The sequence below is a fragment of the Trichomycterus rosablanca genome, chromosome 17, assembly GCF_030014385.1.
Source record: "Trichomycterus rosablanca isolate fTriRos1 chromosome 17, fTriRos1.hap1, whole genome shotgun sequence".
Taxonomy (NCBI): Eukaryota; Metazoa; Chordata; class Actinopteri; order Siluriformes; family Trichomycteridae; genus Trichomycterus; species Trichomycterus rosablanca.
Genome location: NC_086004.1, coordinates 30,267,801 through 30,287,159, shown reverse-complemented (window position 1 = coordinate 30,287,159; position 19,359 = coordinate 30,267,801). Strand labels below are relative to the sequence as shown.

General features: G+C 43.7%; 3 protein-coding genes across 3 annotated transcripts in view; 2 read left to right on the top strand and 1 right to left on the bottom strand.

The window, feature by feature from the left end:
• The window catches only part of LOC134331943 (cell migration-inducing and hyaluronan-binding protein-like), a 49,861-nt gene extending 47,329 nt beyond the window's left edge, over positions 1 to 2,532 (top strand). Inside the window, exons 25-28 of the mRNA XM_063013518.1 lie at positions 30 to 119; positions 444 to 601; positions 1,113 to 1,213; positions 1,595 to 2,532. Coding sequence (XP_062869588.1) covers positions 30 to 119; positions 444 to 601; positions 1,113 to 1,213; positions 1,595 to 1,722 — 477 coding nt within the window. The 3' untranslated portion in view covers positions 1,723 to 2,532. The remainder of the gene's footprint in view (positions 1 to 29; positions 120 to 443; positions 602 to 1,112; positions 1,214 to 1,594) is intronic.
• A 3,247-nt stretch (positions 2,533 to 5,779) lies between these two features.
• Positions 5,780 to 8,872, bottom strand: mesd (mesoderm development LRP chaperone). The gene is made up of 3 exons (XM_063012968.1): positions 8,717 to 8,872; positions 7,219 to 7,451; positions 5,780 to 6,379 (listed from the first exon to the last, which is right to left on the bottom strand). The coding sequence occupies exons 1-3, from the start codon at positions 8,870 to 8,872 to the stop codon at positions 6,145 to 6,147; spliced, it is 624 nt and encodes a 207-aa protein (XP_062869038.1). The 3' UTR covers positions 5,780 to 6,144.
• Positions 8,873 to 15,489: 6,617 nt separating this feature from the next.
• On the top strand, positions 15,490 to 17,830 carry tlnrd1 (talin rod domain containing 1). The gene has a single exon (XM_063012873.1). The coding sequence runs from the start codon at positions 15,761 to 15,763 to the stop codon at positions 16,823 to 16,825; it is 1,065 nt and encodes a 354-aa protein (XP_062868943.1). The 5' UTR covers positions 15,490 to 15,760; the 3' UTR covers positions 16,826 to 17,830.
• Positions 17,831 to 19,359: the final 1,529 nt, after the last annotated feature.

Here is a 19,359-nt window from a genome sequence, read left to right as displayed (position 1 = left end):
CCTAACCGGATTCTCTCCTCCGTCTCCAGTCTCAGATGTCCGAGCACTTCTTGGAGGTGAAGGTCGAGTCCTACACCACGCGCTTCTTCCACATCAAGGAGGACTTTGCCTACACAGAGGTAGGAAGCACTCTCACATCTACACTCAATATGATACCGAAGAACTTTATGGTCAAAAGTATTCGGACGCCTGATCGTGAGCTTGTCGGACGCCCCACCGCTCTTCTATTTCTGAGAATCTTCTCACAAGACTTAAACTTGAAGTCAGTAATTAGAAGGAGGTCCGTGTGCAAATGTACTTGATGGTAGGTTGGTACTTGACCAGTAATCAGAAGGTCGCTGGTTGCCACTCATCCCTTAGTTGCCTGAAATGTTTCTGTGAGCAGGAATGTTTGTGTGTTCATGAACTGAACGTTCTTCTCTGTCTGTCTGGTCCTCCTGCAGATGAACGGTAATAAGATCTACCACGCCGAGGACGGCGTTCACCTCACCGTGCTGGACGGCCACAGCGGCAAAGTTCTGGACACCAAAGCCTTCAGGAACGCGGTGCTGATGGGAATCCCGGCTCAGCTTGAGAACTACGTCAACGGCCTGAAGGACGAGTGAGGATTCAGCTTCTACTCTTCACTGTTCAGAACATAGTGAGCCACACTGTGTGGCCAAAAGTATACGGACACTCATTTACATTTGGTTGTTTCTAAATAAACCTAAATAAAATTGATTCAATAAAATGCTTCTAACATTGTGACAGCAGTTTAGGGAAGTCCCTTTCCCGTTCTATCATTCCTGTGCTCCTGTCTATAAAGACAGTAGTGGAATCTCACAGAGAGTCGTGTCTCGAATGTAGAGTGCTCCTTGAGCGTAGGTGCATTGACCATCCAGCAGAGGTCACATTTGCAGCAAAACTTGACCTCCCTTTCTCAGACATAGCCATTTTGGCCCTGTTAGATGCCAGACAAGGTCGACAGCACAACTCAAGAGCTTGAGATCTTAGCGGTGGTGACTATTGCACCACCCAAACACCCCCAAACTTGGACCTTCTGTTTTTCACACTTTTCTAGAGGAAAAAGCAGCTGGATTGAATAATTTATCCAATCATTTCTCCTCTCTCAGCTCTATAGTGATGATCACCTCCAAAGGCAAACTGGTCACCAGAGGAGCTTGGACCAAAGTGCTGGAAAGACTTGGTGCCGACCCGAATGTCAAATTGAAAGGTAAGATTTACGAGCACTTGGCTTTTTTAGATGGTTAGTTGTGTGCTGGTGACAAGCAAGGCTGTAAATCACAATATATATACTAGGGGACAGAGAGACAGAACCCCCCCCCCCTCCCCAATAATCAGCTGTGCTCAAAATGCCCCCCTCCCCAAAATATAAATAAACATAATCCACTCCCTGGCTTTGCGTAGCGTGAGGATCTGTCAGCGTTAACATCAGTTTATGATGGAACACTTTAATTTCAACACTCAAAGAGCTGAACGTTCTTGTTCAGGTTCTGTGAACAGAACTGACGTATGTGCACTGAGGGTGGGTCCGAATAAAACACACTTTATTACTCTGAACCTCTTGTGTGTGTGTGTGTGTGTTTCTTTCCAGATAAGCTGGTGTTTGTGGGCTTTAAGGGCGGCTTCCGCCCCGACTGGGTGAGGATGGCGGTGGACAAAGAGCGCGCCAAGCTGCATCAGGTGCTACCCATGCCCATCGTTCGGGTGATGAAGCTCTGAGAGGCGACGCTTCGGCCCTCCGCTTCCCTTTCTATCTTCGTCCCTCTCAGCCCGCACAAACCAGGACTACTGAACTCCGAGCAGCCAATCAAGAGCAAGCATGCGTTGGCGTGGCTCCTCTCATGTGTGATGTCGATGTGATGTGTGTGATACGTGGACGTTAACGTGAATCTTTCGGGTCGTGTCGTCAGTGTAAATCTTTCCGAAAAGCCAGATGCCAGACTTTCCTTGTCGCCCCCCTTCCGTCCCCTCCTGCCCCGCCCCGCCCCGCCCCGCCCACACTGTGGTGTTTCGTCATTCCAAGAAACGTTTTCTATCCTGTAAAAAAATGATTCCGATTTTACGTGTCATTCACCTCGTGAGGTTTGAGGTTTCGCCGTTTCCTTTCGTTGTAGCGCACAAGAGAACCAGCAGAGCCAGAACTCGCCGAACCAGACACCAATAACAGCTACGTTCACGCGTCCGGGTTCGACCCTGTGAAAAGATCTGGCAACGTGTTTTCCATCGGAGATGCCGAAATAGCTGGTCTTTTTTCGGGGATGGTGATTTCTATGTTTTATGTGTTTCTTAAAAAAAATCCTTCAGATTGATAACAGAGATTATATTTTCTACTTATTTATTGTACAGGTAAAATGGAACAGATCCGTTCCGGACGCCTCCTCTGAGTTGTAACGTAATTCTGATCACGTCTCCTGGATGATTTGAACTTTGCGTAGGTTAAAATCCTGAGTTTGTACATCAGCGTGTTGTAAATGTGAACGATTTTAAAGTAATCCGACACTTTTGTACAGAAATAAAGAGTGAAAAATCCACCTGTCTCGCTGCTCGTGCTGCACTACAGGAACCAAAAGTATGTGGACACCAGGCCAGGAACTTGTTAGATATATTCTTATTACAGGAACAACAACCTTCAGTCTTTTAGGAGCAGAAACTCGAGCTGGTTTGGTCCATGCGGTGATGTTGGATGAGAATTCTTCCTTCTACACATTTTAATGCTCATTTTATATAGGTTTATATATAATATACAGGTTTTATATATTTTATACAGGTTTTATATATTTTAAACAGGTTTTATATATTTTATATAGGTGTCACTTTTTGATGTGCTAAATTTTGGGGCACTCAGTTGACACTGGTAAATCCCACTAGCCCACTACCACTGGGATCCAGGGTTTGAATACCCATCAGTCGTCTACATAAGACATGACTGGCGGAGTCTGAGAGTTATGGTGATAAACTGGCACCCAGGGTGGTAATGTGTACTGTGCCCTGTGGTTCCAGCGCCAAGCCTGAACAAGAGGATAAAGAGGCTCAAATACTCGTGTCTGAGAGACGCTTACAGTCCTGATTTAGCTCCATCTGATTTCCACCTGTTTGGAGGCTGAAAGAAGCTTTAAGGGGAAGAAGATTTTCATGTGATGATGATGTAAAAGCAGCGGCGCATCAGTGGCTACGAGCTCAACCAAACACATTAATTGCAGATGTACGACGCTGGAAATTTTCTTCCCCTTAAAGCTTCTTTCAGCCTCCAAAAAGGTGGAGATCAGATGGAGCTAAATCAGGACTGTAAGCGTCTCTCAGTCTCTCAGACACGAGTGATTACTACAGAACAGAACCAAACAGAACAGAACCAAACAGAACAGAACCAAACAGAACAGAACCACACAGAACAGAACCCAGTTTCTCAGTCTCTCAGACACGAGTGATTCCTCCTCCTCCACCCTCACCGCTTATAACCACAATATACATGTGAGGAAACTTTTTGAATTTCCTCATGATTAAATGCAGGTGAATATTCGACCTTTAAATTAAGGACCAAAAAAATCTGAAAGAACCCAAATTTCCAGTAAACTCTCACAGATCTGCTGTCTAATGTTTAACGTTTGTTCTCTCTGAGCTCCTGTAGTTCTGCATTTAGTTTAACCGAATATTCCACCTTTCATCCTGCACCTCTGTTCTGCATCACTAACACACCTCACACCACTAATACCAGAGACTCGGGGAATCCGACGTCAGGACAGACGGTCAGAGGGAGCAGGTAAAGCTTCTCCTGGTCCGGGTCCAAGCTTCTCAGAGCTGTTTAAAACCCGGAGCTTCTGTGAGAGAAGCTGCACCATAATAAACATTAAACTGTGCTGGAAATGTATTTATTTATTAGGATTGTAACATCATGTTTTAGATGTCTGAAGGAAACCCACAGAGACACGGAGAACATGCAAAACTCCACACAGAACGGACCCGGAACACTCTACCTGGGGCTCGAACCCAGGACCTTTTTGCTGTGAGGTGACGGTGCTACCCACCGAGTCACAGATAACAAAATGAAGGAAGGAATTAAACATACACACACATTAATATACACTGTGTGGACAAAAGTATTATGACGCCCCCTATCTTCTAATCTTTGAATTAATCTGTTTAAAAAATGACGTGCTTATGACTTTGCAGGAACAGTTTAGGGAAGGTCATTTCACGGACTGTGGAATTTACTGTGAAATTAGCTATTTTACTTTTTTCATTCGTGCAGCGTTCAAGTGCTTCATGTTTACTGCTTAACCTGCACAATGAGGCATCCTAGCGATCCTACAGCAATTCAGTTAGCAATCGCTCAGTCAAAACGTCCAAGATGTGGAAGTAAATCAGCTAAAAACACGACTCGGGGAACTGAGATTGGAAAACTAACAACCGATTCATGGGGGTCACAACACGGAGGAGAATTTTGGTCTTTAGGAGCGTCGCTGCATGTTCTGGGTTTACATTCGACTATTAATGTAGCTGTGCTGTTTATCGTAGCTTCATTTATTCTATCATTTAATTTATGAGTTTAATTTAAAGTCTGACGTGAAATGTGGGACCCAGGTGGCGCAGCGGGATATTCCACTAGCACTGTGAATTCCTGTGAATTTAACAGATTTAAAGAAACTCCAGTGTCCACACTAGGGCTGCCGCGATTGGTCGACCTAGACGATGACGCTAAAAATGCGTCGACCTCAATATTTTAAGTTGATTCGTCGTTTTTAAAACTATGTTTATAAATGATCCTTTTTAATTTCTACAACGTCTCCGTTCATATAAGCGTTCGTATGATTCCCTCAGCACTACTCGCCGTGTGCAGGACCTCAGTCGTATCTGCTCCGGTCACCGGTCGGCGGCATTAAGCTCCGTCTTAAAAAAACACCGTCTGCAGCCGTCAGAGGACGATTGTAGAGCTTTCAAATAAAAGATCAAAGTTCTCCACGACCCAAATCATCCAAAGTTTGGTGATACTTAAACCTGGTACAGAACTAAACGCTGGTTTGGTCACTGTGTAAAGCTTTGATGGTACCACAGCAGCACCGGCGCCGTGCTGCACGTCTATATCGTTTCATTACGCTGCTTAATCCTGGAGATCTTGGAATAGCGTATCTCTTAGCGGGTTCAGTCAGACCGCCGCGCACTTTACTGCGTCGGGCTCAGAGCACAAAAAGCTTCTCGTGTGAATGCGCCGGTAACAGCGTAACACTCAGCACCGTGTTTACATGGTTTAGAATGTGCAGTAAGTGTTGAGTGAATGTGGAGGTTAGGATCGGGGATCGTTCTGTCGTTACCGTACGCTGGACTTAATGAGACGCGGCTACATCTAACTATTTTATCTCTGCTATAAGGTGAAGCACGTTGCTGTGTGTACAGAACAGCATGAACACGAGCTGCACTCTGTTTAATATGGAGCACCTGAGAATGTGATCATATGAACATAAACCCTGTTTACATTCAGTTCTGGGTTAGATTATTATCACCTACAGTTTAGTGTTACAGTAAAAGAAGATTAAATGAGATTCTGAATTACATTTTGGAGGAAAATTAATCATTTAGATTAATCGACTAATCGATAAAATAGTCTATAGATTAATCGATAGAAAAATAGTGGTTAGTGGCAGCACTAGTCCTCGCACACTCACTCATTCACACACACTTGAAGCAGGGCTCGAACTGTGTTCCTAGAGCCGTGCTGCACCGACACTAGCTTTTGTGCCAGGGTGTCAATCAAGAGTTAAATAAAATAAACAGAAAAACGAGCTGTAAACAACGACAACACGACTTTATTCTGATTGTAAAGGAAACGTGTGGAAATCAAGTAAAAAAAAATCAACACATTTTATTTCTGGTGAAAGAGAACTGATTGTGATTCATTATTTTATGACGTTTAAATGTTTATAAAGTGTAAATGACGCCTGTCGGACATGGAGGCAGCAACAGCGGGAGGATTAACGTCACTTCAGGGTGTTTTACTGAAGTAAGTACCTTCTGTAACCAAAAGAAATGGAGTGAGGAACATAAACTGTCTGTAGCACTCTGGGACTCTCGTCCAGTCGACCGTTCAGCTCTTAAGTCCGGTCCGGTTTTCGTGTAGGCCCCCCCGCGACCACGTCCCTGCCGCCCCCCTCACAGCTCCTGTTTGCCCTGATTGGCTCGGTTCGCCGCTTTCTTGTCCTTTTTCCTCTTGGTCTCGTTTGCTTCTCGGTCCTGGTCGTTTTTCTTGCCGGCCTTCCCGGGGAACACCTGCCCCTCCACGGTGACGTCCTCGCAGCGCTCCTGCTTGGTCAGGAAGTCCTTGATCTCCCAGGCGTAGCTGCCGTCGCGCAGCATGAAGATGGCACGGTTGGAGCCCACCACAAACCTGGAGAGAGAGGAAGAGAGAAATGTAACATTAAAACCACCTCCTTGTTTCTACACTCACTGTCCATTATATCAGCTCCACTTACCATATAGAAGCACTTTGTAGTTCTACAATCACTGACTGTAATCCATCTCTTTCTCTGCATGCTTTGTTACCCCCTTTCACCCTGTTCTTCAATGGTCAGGACCCCCACAGGACCACCACAGAGCAGGTATTATTTAGGTGGTGGATGATTCTCAGCACTGCAGTGACACTGACATGGTGGTGGTGTGTTAGTGTGTGTTGTGCTGGTACGAGTGGATCAGATACAGCAGCGCTGCTGGAGTTTGTAAACACCACACTGTCACTGCTGGACTGAGAATCGTCCACCAACCAAAAATATCCAGCCAACAGCGCCCCGTGGTCAGCGTCCTGTGCCCACTGATGAAGGTCTAGAAGATGAGCGACTCAAACAGCAGCAACAGATGAGCGATCGTCTCTGACTTTACATCTACAAGGTGGACCGACTAGGTAGGCGTGTCTAATAGAGTGGACAGTGAGTGGACACGGTGTTTAGAAACAAAGCGTTGAGGTTAGAGCTCTGTGCATGCCAGTCACGCTCCTCCACAATCGTTTGTTTGTAAAACTTGCTTTGGAGCTCACATTTGGGCACCGTGAGGGTGAAACAGGACAGGGCCTTCCCCATACTGCTGCTAGAAACTTAATAAACCAGTTTAAATCAAACTGATCAGAACCCACCGCTGGCTGAATGAGTTAAAGGAAAATTCTCTCACCTCTAGTCTCTCCCTGGTTAATCAGTACGACGGTAAAGAATGAATTTAATTTCCTCATATTCGTACCTCTGAATGTCGAAGTTGGCGTTGAAGAGGCTGCTCTGCCACAGGCTGGTCACCTCCTCCGTCTCCTTCTCCGTAGGATTCCCGGACACGGTTGCGAACACCATGACGGTCTTTCCCTTCTTGGACATCTTCAGAAGATCCTCGGGTTTGGATGGATCCACCTTGGAGAAGTCGATAGGCGGCGAGGGTCGTCTGTGCTCCGGCAGATCGCCTTCTTCGATCTCATCGTCTTCCTGTGAGAGTAAAAATGAAAATGGAATCATAAATAAATAAACATTATTAGATTTACTGCAGAAGCAGCTTAATATAGTGCGTCTATACGTCTGGTTTTAGGAGGAACAGACCGGTTTTTCATTCGGTCCAACACAATGTCTGGGGTCTGATCTTCTCCTTGATGTTTCTCCTTCTGATGGGGTCTGATGTTCCTTATTTTTGGTGTCTGATGTTCCTCCTTTTTGGGGTCTGATGTTCTCCTTGATGTTCCTCCTTTTTGGGGTCTGATGTTCTCCTTGATGTTCCTCCTTTTCAGGGTCTGATGTTTCTCCTTCTTGGGGTCTGATGTTCTCCTTGATGTTCCTCCTTTTCAGGGTCTGATGTTTCTCCTTTTTGGGGTCTGATGTTTCTCCTTTTTGGGGTCTGATGTTTCTCCTTTTTGGGGTCTGATGTTCTTGATGTTCCTCCTTTTCAGGGTCTGATGTTTCTCCTTTTTGGGGTCTGATGTTTCTCCTTTTTGGGGTCTGATGTTTCTCCTTTTTGGGGTCTGATGTTTCTCCTTTTCAGGGTCTGATGTTCCTCCTTTTCAGGGTCTGATGTTTCTCCTTTTTGGGGTCTGATGTTTCTCCTTTTCAGGGTCTGATGTTTCTCCTTTTTGGGGTCTGATGTTCTCCTTGATGTTCCTCCTTTTCGGGGTCTGATGTTTCTCCTTTTTGGGGTCTGATGTTTCTCCTTCTTGGGGTCTGATGTTCTCCTTGATGTTCCTTCTTTTTGGGGTCTGATGTTTCTCCTTTTTGGGGTCTGATGTTTCTCCTTCTTGGGGTCTGATGTTCTCCTTGATGTTTCTCCTTTTCGGGGTCTGATGTTTCTCCTTTTTGGAGTTATGGAAGTGGCCACCCTATCTTTACTAGTTTATTGACAAATCTCACTACTGACTTAACTGACCACAGACTATTTGGATTACTGATGAATCTCTTTATTAACTGAACAAATTACTGACTGATCTGATAACTAAAGTACATTTAAACCCAGTATTTTGATAATTGTCTGGTTTCATGCAGTAATCTGATTGTTGTGTTCTGCACATTGCACCAGACAGCTAGTATTAAACATTATTGTGATATAAATCGGTCTAAATTGAACACAGACGGTTATAATTCGGGTTAAATGTAAATCGGTTGCTTAGTGCGAGAGTTGTGTCGTCACGGTGACGTCAGGATAGCAGAAAGTGTGCGGAACACCGTGACTAACGGTACAAAGCGAACTCACAGCTGAAGTGTATTACCTCCCACTGCTCCAGCAGCCTCGCCATGTCCGCGTCATTATAATCCCGGATATCTTTCTTCTTTTTAGCTTTAGTTTCAGAACTATGAGCGCATAAAATTATAAAAGCCGCACACAGCAACAATGCTAACGCGGTCCGGGAAACAGGAGACGCCATCTTTCAACATACAGCGCGCTGATTGGTTGCTGTGTGGTCGGTGTTTCAGCTTGGAGCTCGCTGATTGGTTCAGAGGGTTTGGCTTTTATCTTACGTGAGTGTTAACCGAGACGCTTCTTTAAAGGTTTCTGCTGAGATTTTGGAACATGACTGCAGAGATTCACTTCAATTCTGCTTCTAGAGCATAAGTGAGCACAGAAACTACTGTTATTGATCAGTATTGATCAGTAAATAAGGCCTGAACAATAAGAACAATGTAAATAAAACCAGACAGCAGAGTTTTAATCATTATTTTTGACCTGCACTGGATTAAAACAAGACAAAAACAAAATGTTTTATGTTTCAATTGATTTATTGAACATTATTTCCTATGAATTCAAAAATCAGTAATTGAGAAGCTGAATAACAATCAAACCCAAACTTAAAAAAACACTATATACACCGATCAGCCATAACATTGAAACCACATAACATTACACTCTGTCCATTTTATGTGTGTGTGTGTTAGTGTGTGTTGTGCTGGTATGAGTGGATTAGACACAGCAGCGCTGCTGGAGTTTTTAAACACCGTGTCCACTCACTGTCCACTCTATTAGACACTCCTACCTGGTCGGTCCACCTTGTAGATGTAAAGTCAGAGACGATCGTTCATCTATTGCTGCTGTTTGAGTCGCTCATCTTCTAGACCTTCATCAGTGGTCACAGGACGCTGCCCACGGGGCGCTGTCGGCTGGATGTTTTTGGTTGGTGGACGATTCTCAGTCCAGCAGTGACAGTGAGGTGTTTAAAAACTCCAGCAGCGCTGCTGTGTCTGATCCACTCATACCAGCACAACACACACTAACACACCAGCACCATGTCAGTGTCACTGCAGTGCTGAGAATGATCCACCACCTAAATAATACCTGCTCTGTGGGGGTCCTGTGAGGGTGGGTCATAATGGACATATACAGTACATATAAACATTTATTAAAATCATGCATCGAGAAACGCTGTTCTTAAACTGTTAAACTATTCGGTACAATAGTTGCTCTTTTAATACCTAATCAGTGAAAAGTGTTTTTAATTATTCCAGAAACTTTCCAGTTTTACTCTGCCCCTGTCCCAGCTTTTTTGGAATATGTTGCAGTCAACAAATGACAAAAATCAATCAGGTTAAAAAGGTAAAACATTAAATATCTCTCCTGTGTGCTGTTTGCTTTCTGTTTTCACCTACTTTTTCGGTACCTACTACACTTTACCTACTGTCCCAGCTTTTTTGGAATTATGCTCATAAATTCGTAACACCTTTACTGGATGAAGAATCTTGTGTTCCCATCATTCAGTCCTGGAACTTTTGAACTTAGCACAGCAGTGATGATTAAACCTGCTTCAGTCTGAAGCTCCACTTTCATACAAACATAAAATCTGTTCAGTAAACAAGCGCGAGGGTTCAGGATTATTTTCGGCCGTGCTTCGGTCCCCTCCCTGTAGGAAGCGTGTGAAGTCTGTGAGACTCATTCAACAGAATCTGAAGTGTTTCCTCTCAGGACACCCCACCCAACTGGCACCGCGCCCTGCACAGCTGTACGACCAGAGAAGCTCCAGCACAGAACTGCACCTCTCACCAACCCTCACACTCCTTTTATTAACACAGATCCCTGACCTCAGGTCTACGCAACAGCTTTGGGATGAACTGGAACATCAACCTTTCTAATCCTCTTTTGACAGAATGGGGACAAATTCCCACAGACACACTTCTCAGAGGAGCGGCTGTCCTAGATAAAAAGGTCACGTGGTCACACAGAGGTCATTCTATTTCAATACCGTTTGTTTGTCAGGTATCCAAATACTTTTGGATTTAGTGTATTTCCGTCTTGCGCTCAGACCCACCGCGACCCTGACCAGAATGAAATTGAATGTACTGTATTATTGTCGCACATTAGGATTTCTCACGCCCGGCTTTGGCCCCGCCCCCGTCTTCCGATTGGCTCTTCGTCGCCCTAAAAATGCTTTTCTGTTCAATGAGAAGTGAGCTGAAGTGTGACGTCACGTTCGTTGAGACTCCGATTTCACCTCCCACGACTAAATTTGTTGGTTCTCGGAGAGATTTTGCTGTTTTTCAGGCGGTAGGTTAAATATTACCGGTCCTGAAACTGAAAGCTAATTATTAGCAAACAATGTATAATAACGGAAGATATTGTCTAAACTACTGATTTAACACGTTAACCAGATAAACATTTATGATCATGTTAAAAGATGTAATTCGGTGTAATAATCTTGTGATCTGAGATGATTTAAAACTACCGTTTTAGTCATTGTTTACTGCAGATACAGTTTACGCTAATTCATGTGGCCACTTATAAACATGCTTCTGTTTCTGCCTTTAACTCCAATTAACACAAAGTTCTTCATTATAAACCATCAAATCTGCAGAGCTATTTCAGTGAAAAGTGGAAAACACTCAGATTTCTGAAACACTTAGTATTTCTTAAACAGCTAAAAGTATGAATGAGCTTCTGATCATCTGCATCGATGGAAAACATCAGACTAAAGGAAATCTGATCTTTTGTAGAAAGGAATTGATGTGCTCACTTTCAAAAATGTGCTGACTTGCTTTTCAGTAGAAACAAATTGTAAAACCTTCAGTAATTGAACTGCAAAAGTAATTTGAGTCTACATCATTAAAACTTCATTTAGGTTCTGTGCATCAACATCATCAAGCTGCTGCTCGGTCACTGATAATAGAAAAAATGAACAAATGAAATAAAGAAATAATGGGGGTGTAGGGAAGTATTTGGGGAGGAGGGGAGCTAGGTATTGAGGGCTGGTGTGGTCTTTCAGGTGGTAACATGCTGTTATACACTGTGTATACAAGATAGATAGCCAGCCAGCCAGATAGATAGATTAGATAGATAGATAGATAGATAGATAGATAGATAGATAGATAGATAGATAGATAGATAGATAGATAGATAGATAGATAGATAGATAGATAGATAGATAGATAGATAGATAGATAGATAGATAGATAGATAGATAGATAGATTAGATAGATAGATAGATAGATAGATAGATAGATAGATAGATAGATAGATAGAGTCTGTGTGTCTTTGGTAAGATTTATAGTTTTTCCTTAGGTCAAGAAATGCTCACCTAAGGCAAAATGTTTGTGCGTAGGGCATGTAAAAATGTGAGACCTACAAAGAAGAATCAAAATGATTGAAGAACACGTACACAATGTACAGCAAGTAGTAGCAAATATCAACATAAAGGCAAAACCAAATCTGGATATTTAAAAAGGTGCATTTTTAAGTTCCTTAAAAAAGGATGTATATACAGTATAATCACCATATAATAAGCTCATATTTGAGATGGCTTGAAAGCACTGATTTAATCACAGTTCACTACAAATGCATGCTTACATTTCTCACATTTAAACAGAAATACACCAATAATTCCTATATTTGCATTTATTCATTAAGCAGATGCTTTTATCCAAAGTGACATATAACTAAATCTAAATACAGTGTAAGCAACTGAGGGTAAAGGGCCTTGCTCAGGGGCCCAATAGTGCCAACTTGGCAGTGGTGACTCTTAAACTAGCAAGCTTCATGTCAGTAAAAGGTAAAAGACTTTATTGATCCCCTTAGGGAAATTAACTTGTTACAGCAGTAGGAAGACAGAAAAAACTGAAAGAAATACAACTAAGTTAGAATATTGCACACATAGTGTGTAGTTGTTTACTGTAAAAAATATCAAAAAATAATATATACATTAGAAATATGCAAAATGTATTACTTATTATTATTATTACTAATTATTATTATATTATATTATATTATATTATATTATATTATATTATATTATATTATATTATATTATATTATTAATATATTATCATGCATGAGTTAAACCTCCAAACGTCCAACTATGTTACAGCCTCAATTCAAAACAATTAAGTGTTCCCCAGTGGCCCCAGACCCACCACGACCCTGACCTGAGTGAGGAGAAACAAAACTAGATGAATGAAAGAACGAAAGTGTCCCGAGGCTCATCGGGAAAAAACTCAGTGCGGGCGCCGACTCGAAACAGGAAATTGAATCATTCTAAAGGTTGCGCTTGGCTGAAGTGAACGTTACCCATCAGTAGTACTGAGTGAGTGAGTGAAGCAGCAGCAGTTCAGCTGGAATTCTGCTGATTATAAGAATCGTTCCTCAATACCGAATACAAATACCGACATGTGGATTAATTACCGAAATAACCGGGGGATGAACCGAACTGGAGCTTGTTTATTTCGGGTGTAATGTTGCTCCGACGCCGGTAGTCGGGGCCTCGGTTCATGAACCGAGTTCAACCGAACAGGATCGAACCGAACACGAACTAACGGAGTTCTTTTAAAGTTTAGAACCCGAGGAGTGAAACCGAGAGGACGGAATTAAACCGGATTATTTACGTGTTTAAAATCTGCTTTTCTTCGTGGATTAAATGTGATTTATTGAGGAGAAAAGCGCTGCAGATTTGAAAGCAGCTCCAGTGAAGTGAAACACAGCCGCGCCCCAACGAGCCACCAGCCCGGATCCTTCAGCCACACACCGACAGTCCGGGTTTATAGAATTCCGGCTTCATTTCGAGAATAATTCCACTTCATTTCACTGAAAAGATCTCAGTAGGAGCAGTTAAATCGGTGTAGTTTGTGATGAGAAGCCCAGCCGCACCCTCCGGTTCTTCCTCATACAGCAGAACCCACATTCACCCACTCACACCAGCAGCTTTACTTCAGTACTATTCACTTTATTTACTTTATTTTACTTAATAAACTTCCATTTTTATTCTCTTTCCAATGATATAACGTTTACAAAGCTTAGTTTCACTTTGTTTCTCATCAGACTTTGATATTTTCCCTATTTCCCCCCTATAAATGTGTACATATTTCAGTTTCAGTTGGAATATGTAAATAAACAAAATTAGTAAGTAAAATTATATTCAAATGTGTAATGAAACCACCCAAATACTTCACATTTAAAGTCTTAAGTTTAACCCTGTATGGCTGTATGTGAAGAAGAATTGGTTCTTCGTAGCGCACCAATACTTTCCCCAGGTAGTCCATATGTTGGAACCATTAACGGTTCTCTGGCGAACCCTAGAAAGCTCTAAGTTCCAGTAGGAACCCTTTATAGAACCTTAGAAATGAGGTTCAATTGAGAACCCTGAAACTCAAGCAACCTTTAAAACATTTTACTCTAAACACGAGCGAAAAGACTCATCCAAACAAACAGAATTAAATATATATACTTTTAATTTAAGTTCGGTTCTCTTAACCCTTTAATGGTCTGCTGAACCATTTGAGTCTAAATACTCGGGTAAAAACAAGCCGCATTTAAATAATCGTGTTTGGGACGTATCTACTGCTTGGTTGACGTGTTAAACTCAAAAATATTGCTAGACGACCCTGTAGTTTTAGGAAAACAGCCTCTAACCTTTACGTCAACTTGAACTGGCACTAGTAAACAAATAGTAATAGTTTGTTGTTGGTTTAGTCCCAGGAAACTAAGAAATGCAAAGAAATATTATTTTTTTTTATTATTTTTTCTTGGTGAAACCATTAAAGGGTTAACAGGGTTCCATCTATCTAGAACCAAAGTAAAATGTATTCAGAGCAGTAAACAGTAAACTACGTGGTATTTTAGTTCCGTATTATCATTTTAAAGGGGGAAATATTTAAATAAATAAATATACAAACAAATAAAGTGGAAATTAGTCTAAATTTAAAGGATCTTAGACTAAAATGGTCTCTGACTGTGAACCATCTAGTGAAAAATTAGATCCAAGAGTAAACCTTCCTTCAAATGAGACGCAGTTCTGCACCAGTTAAACCATTATGAATGAGATTTTTATCTTTATTTTACTTAATTTGGCCAGGATTTGCCAAATCCCCAACCCAATTCTCATTTTTGTACCTTTTAATTCTTGTGAACTCACCCTGAGGACGCTGAGGATCGTAAATCTGGAATAAACCAAACCTCAGACCTTTCGAAGCGATCGAACCAGACCGGATAGGATAAAAACGAGAATGGGCGGCGGACGCGACCCCTGGATGGAATCGTCTCGCCGCGCTTCTCGCTGATCGCTGGTGAGGGTCGATGGGCATTAGAGCGTAATGCAGAAGATACTGATGCTGCAGAAGGAACTGGCCTACATCACGGGGTTACAAGCCAAGAAGAAGAGGTTAAAAGCTGAGGGCGTTTCGGAGCGTGACCGTCCAGCCCGGTGCTGTTTTGAGTCGGGTCGAGGGTTGTAGGGGTGCGGGGGGATGATGGTGCCGAGGGTGCGGGCCGTTCTCGATTCGAACTGCCGCTGTTGTAGAGACGTGACCCGCGGCGGCGCTTTCCACCGGAGGTTCAGGGTGCAGAGTGGGGTATCTGGGTCTGAATATTGGATGACGAGGACTTTCAGACAGTCGGTGCAGTGATGGGAGTAGGTTATGTTGGGTTCTTTTGGGGTTTTCTTTGTATGGCACTGTAGCAATTGTGTTTGTTTTTATTTGTTTGTTTGGTTTTTATACCTTATAGAGAAAAAACCAAGCTGTGAATTTGTTCCGATGTACTTTTGATGTGATGTGAACAATACCGCCAGTTTAGAGTCGTCAGATTGAAGGGATTTCATTGGTAGCTCAGATTTTTGTCCTCATTACTCGACATTTTCCATAATTGAAGTATTTTAATCCTCCGCAAATCGACTCTTTCTTCTCTGAAGGACGTTACGGAACTCTACGGCCAGTTCAACCTTTCCTAAGAGGTGCGGTGTTATTTATAACCGAAGACTTTCTCACATAAGTTATGATTTTGTTCTGTGGAATCGATATTTCGTACGCAAGCGGAGTTTCTCGATCAGCCTGAGCGCCGTACTATGGCTAGTATCGGCTCGGGAAAGTCCGACAGCGAGGTTTCGACGTCCATCCTGAGCGGCAGCCTGCAACAGCGGAAGAGACTCTCGTCCGTCTGCGACGCCTGCAAAAGCAAAATGCAGCTGGTGGCCGACCTGCTCCTGCTGTCCAGCGAAACCAGGCCGGTCATGAGCACGGACGGGGTGCAGGTCGCCGAGACCTTCGAGAAGTGCCGGGACACGGTGATCGCCAGGACCAAGGAGCTGTCCATCATCACTCACGACATCCAGAGCCAGCTCAACATGGGGAAGTTCACCGAGGTCTGCGAGCGACTGGTGGAACTGGGCGACCTGGTGGTGTCCCTGACCGAGTTCTCGGCGCACGCCGCCTACCTCGCGGCGATCGAGGCTTCCGGCTCGCATCCCGCCGTCCCGGGATTGGTGGATCGCTACAAGGTGACCCGATGCCGCCACGAAGTGGACCAGACCTGCTCGGTCCTGCGCGTGATGCCGCTCCCTGACCTGACTCCTCAGCTCCTCCTGGAGGTCTCCCAGAACATCCTGAGGAACCTGACCGTCCTCACGGACGCTTCGTCTCTGGCGAGCGAGAAATCCAAAGACAGATTCGCCAAGGAACAGTTCAAAGCCGGCGTCAAGTGCATGAGCACCAGCGCCACCGCGCTGCTCGCCTGCGTCAAGGAGGTGAAGACGAGTCCCAGCGAGCTGACGCGGAACCGCTGCGTGCTGTTCGGCGGGCCGCTGGTGCAGGCCGTCCACGCCGTGGTGGGGTTCGCGACCGAGCCGCAGTTCCTGGGCAAGCCGGCCACCCTCAGCGCCGAGGGCAAAGCGGTGCAGACGGCCATCCTGGGCGGCGCCATGAGCGTGGTGTCGGCCTGCGTCCTGCTCACCCAGGGTCTCCGCGACGTCTCCCAGCACGCCGATAACAGCACCCAGATGCCCGGCTACCGCGAGCGGCTGAGGCAGTCGGCCTGCGCCGTGTCGGAGGGCTGCACCCTGCTCTCTCAGGCGCTCAGGGAACGATCGTCGCCCAGGACGCTTCCGCCGGTCAACTCGCATCCTGTGAACTGACGTTTACGTACCAAAGGAGCGCACCTCCAACCCCCCCACCCCCCCGCGTCGTCGAGCGAGCGCGTCTGTTAGCCCGGCGATGTTCACGTTTGACTGAAAACGGCGGTTTTTCTTGCGCTGGATGTAACGAAAACCAAAACTGACACACGCGTACTCACTGCCGCAGATCTGCGCTGATTTTATTTGTGTGTAGAATTTGATTTTAACAAAAAACTAGCAGAAAGTTTACCTCAGTGTGTAGTGATGATCGTAGCCTGACGGTGTGTGATGGACGTTATTGAGGCTTTTCCACCAGACAGGCGCCGGTTCCGAGTCCGTACTCATGAATAGAATTAAAAAGCTGTCAGGAACTATAATCTAGATCTAAAAACTAGAATTGGTGACCCATATTCCCCAAAAATCAATCCCTTATTAGCTAGGACGGTTGGTTTGGTTGGCCGGTTCCCAAATTGGGTTCCGTATCAAACCTGAACCTGTTCCAAAATCAGCCAATCAGAGTGCTAAAATTAAAAACTGGAAGTTTAAGATCAGCGATCGAACCTTATTAAAATATAAACGTATTTTTAAATTGCATACGCCAACCGTGAACCAATAGGAGTGTTTGATTAGAAGCTAAATTGCTTAAAAAATACATTTGAGCAGCAACACAAAAGCTAAAAACAATAGTTTTATATGATTTTTATATGATTTGTGTGTAGATTATAACATCCGTCACCTTCCAGTACCGATCATACATCATAACCACACTGGTTCCACAGTTAACCCAGTAGAAGTGCTACAGGACGAGGCCCGGTCCTGGTACCGGTACGGTCTCGGTGGAGAAGCCGGGTCGAGTCGTGTGGTTAGTGAAGCTGAATGTTAAACCTTCGGATTTTGTTTGTGTGATTCTGTTTGGATGGATTGAAGCTGCTGTGAGTTTGTGCTGCAGGTTTTACACTATTTACCGACGTTTTTACATTCTGATGTGTGTTTGTTCTGGATCATGCATGTACTGGAGTATTTATTTCAACTTATTAAAGGTTGTTTTTGTTGTAAGATGTTCCTCTCTTAATATTTATTACGAGTTAAACGTTTACATTCATTTCTAGTGAACATATTCACTAGCGCTTGGATTTTAATCATGAACGACACTGATCATCTCTTCATCACCTGTTAGTGAAGCATTTTATCCTCAAAGTTGATGTTAGAAGCAGGAAAAATGGGCGAGCGTGAGGATCTGAGGGCCAAATTGTGACGGCTAGACGACCGGGTCAGATCGTCTCCAAAACTGCGGCTCTCGTGGGGTGTGTCCCGGTCCAAAGTGGTCAGTATCTATCAAGAGTGTAATGGGCGGCCAAGGCTCATTGATGCCCGTGTGGTTCGATCCAACAGACGAGCTCCTGTAGCTCAAACTGCTGAAGAAGTTCATGCTGGTTCTGATAGGAAGGTGTCAGAATACACAGAGCATCACAGTTTGTTGTGTATGGGGCAGCAAAAGAGGGACCAACAGAATATTAGGAAGGTGGTCATAATGTTATGCCTTATCGGTGTACATACAGCAACACAACCTAAATGATTCAACCTAAACGTGTCTGTTGGTCTCAAAATTCCTCATTACTGATCATGACTGACAGTATAAACAGGACTAACTTGATTGCACCCATTAAACCTACTTAGAACCCAAAATTCTCTTTCTGATCGTGGCTTCTGATTGATGTCAGAGCTTCTTTACTTGTTCTTGGATAACTTAAGTGCATCCTGACAAAAGCATAATGTTACAGTTCAGATCTTCTCATGGACCTTATCAAGAGACCACCGTTCCAACCCTAGTCCACAGTTTTAATGATATCCATCCATTCTTTCATTTTATCACGTCTTTATACGAGCAGACAGTGAAGCTCAGCAGGTATTTTGAACAATCTTGGAAGAAAATACGCAATTTGACCAAAAGTTTATGGACATCCTGGTCCAAAATGAGTGGCATTAATATCTTTTTTAAATAATTGATCTAAATGACAGTAAATAATTAGTATTGTGTAGTTAAAACTTAAAGTAGTAAATATGCTGCTGTCCCAACTTTTTTGAAAGGTGGTCATTTACAAGATAATGTACAGATCTTGTTAATAAGCATTAATGAGCAACTTAGTGCCTGACAGACACTATAATAATCTGTGGAAAACCAAAGTCCAAGTGGAGTGGACTGTTGTAGCCACGGAAGAGGAGCAGTTGGTTTTGGAACGTCCACCAGGCTCATGATCTGGTGTCCACATACTTTCAGACATTCTGTTTACATCCAGAGGAATTCCAACATAAAACAAAATAAACGGAGATGTTTTATCTTTTGAAGTTCTTGAGAGTTCGCTGGCATCCTTATATCAGTGTTATACACTATATGACCAAAAGTATTCGGACACCTGATCCTGAGCTTGCTCTATTTTAATAGCATTTGTTTTTGCAGTGATACGTCCAGCAAGCTCAGGATCAGGCGTCCGAATACTTTTGGTCATATAGTGTATAACACTGATATAAGGACGCCAGTGAACTCTCAAGAACTT

What these genes read in the sequence shown, in the direction of transcription:
- mesd (XM_063012968.1), bottom strand. Translation starts at nt 8,872, where the DNA reads ATGGCGTCTCCTGTTTCCCGGACCGCGTTAGCATTGTTGCTGTGTGCG. An exon ending in GGCTGCTGGAGCAGTGGGAG is followed by an intron (nt 7,452 to 8,716) that starts GTAATACACTTC and finishes TTACTCTCACAG; the next exon opens with GAAGACGATGAGATCGAAGA. An exon ending in GCCAACTTCGACATTCAGAG is followed by an intron (nt 6,380 to 7,218) that starts GTACGAATATGA and finishes CTCTCTCTCCAG; the next exon opens with GTTTGTGGTGGGCTCCAACC.
- tlnrd1 (XM_063012873.1), top strand. Translation starts at nt 15,761, where the DNA reads ATGGCTAGTATCGGCTCGGGAAAGTCCGACAGCGAGGTTTCGACGTCC.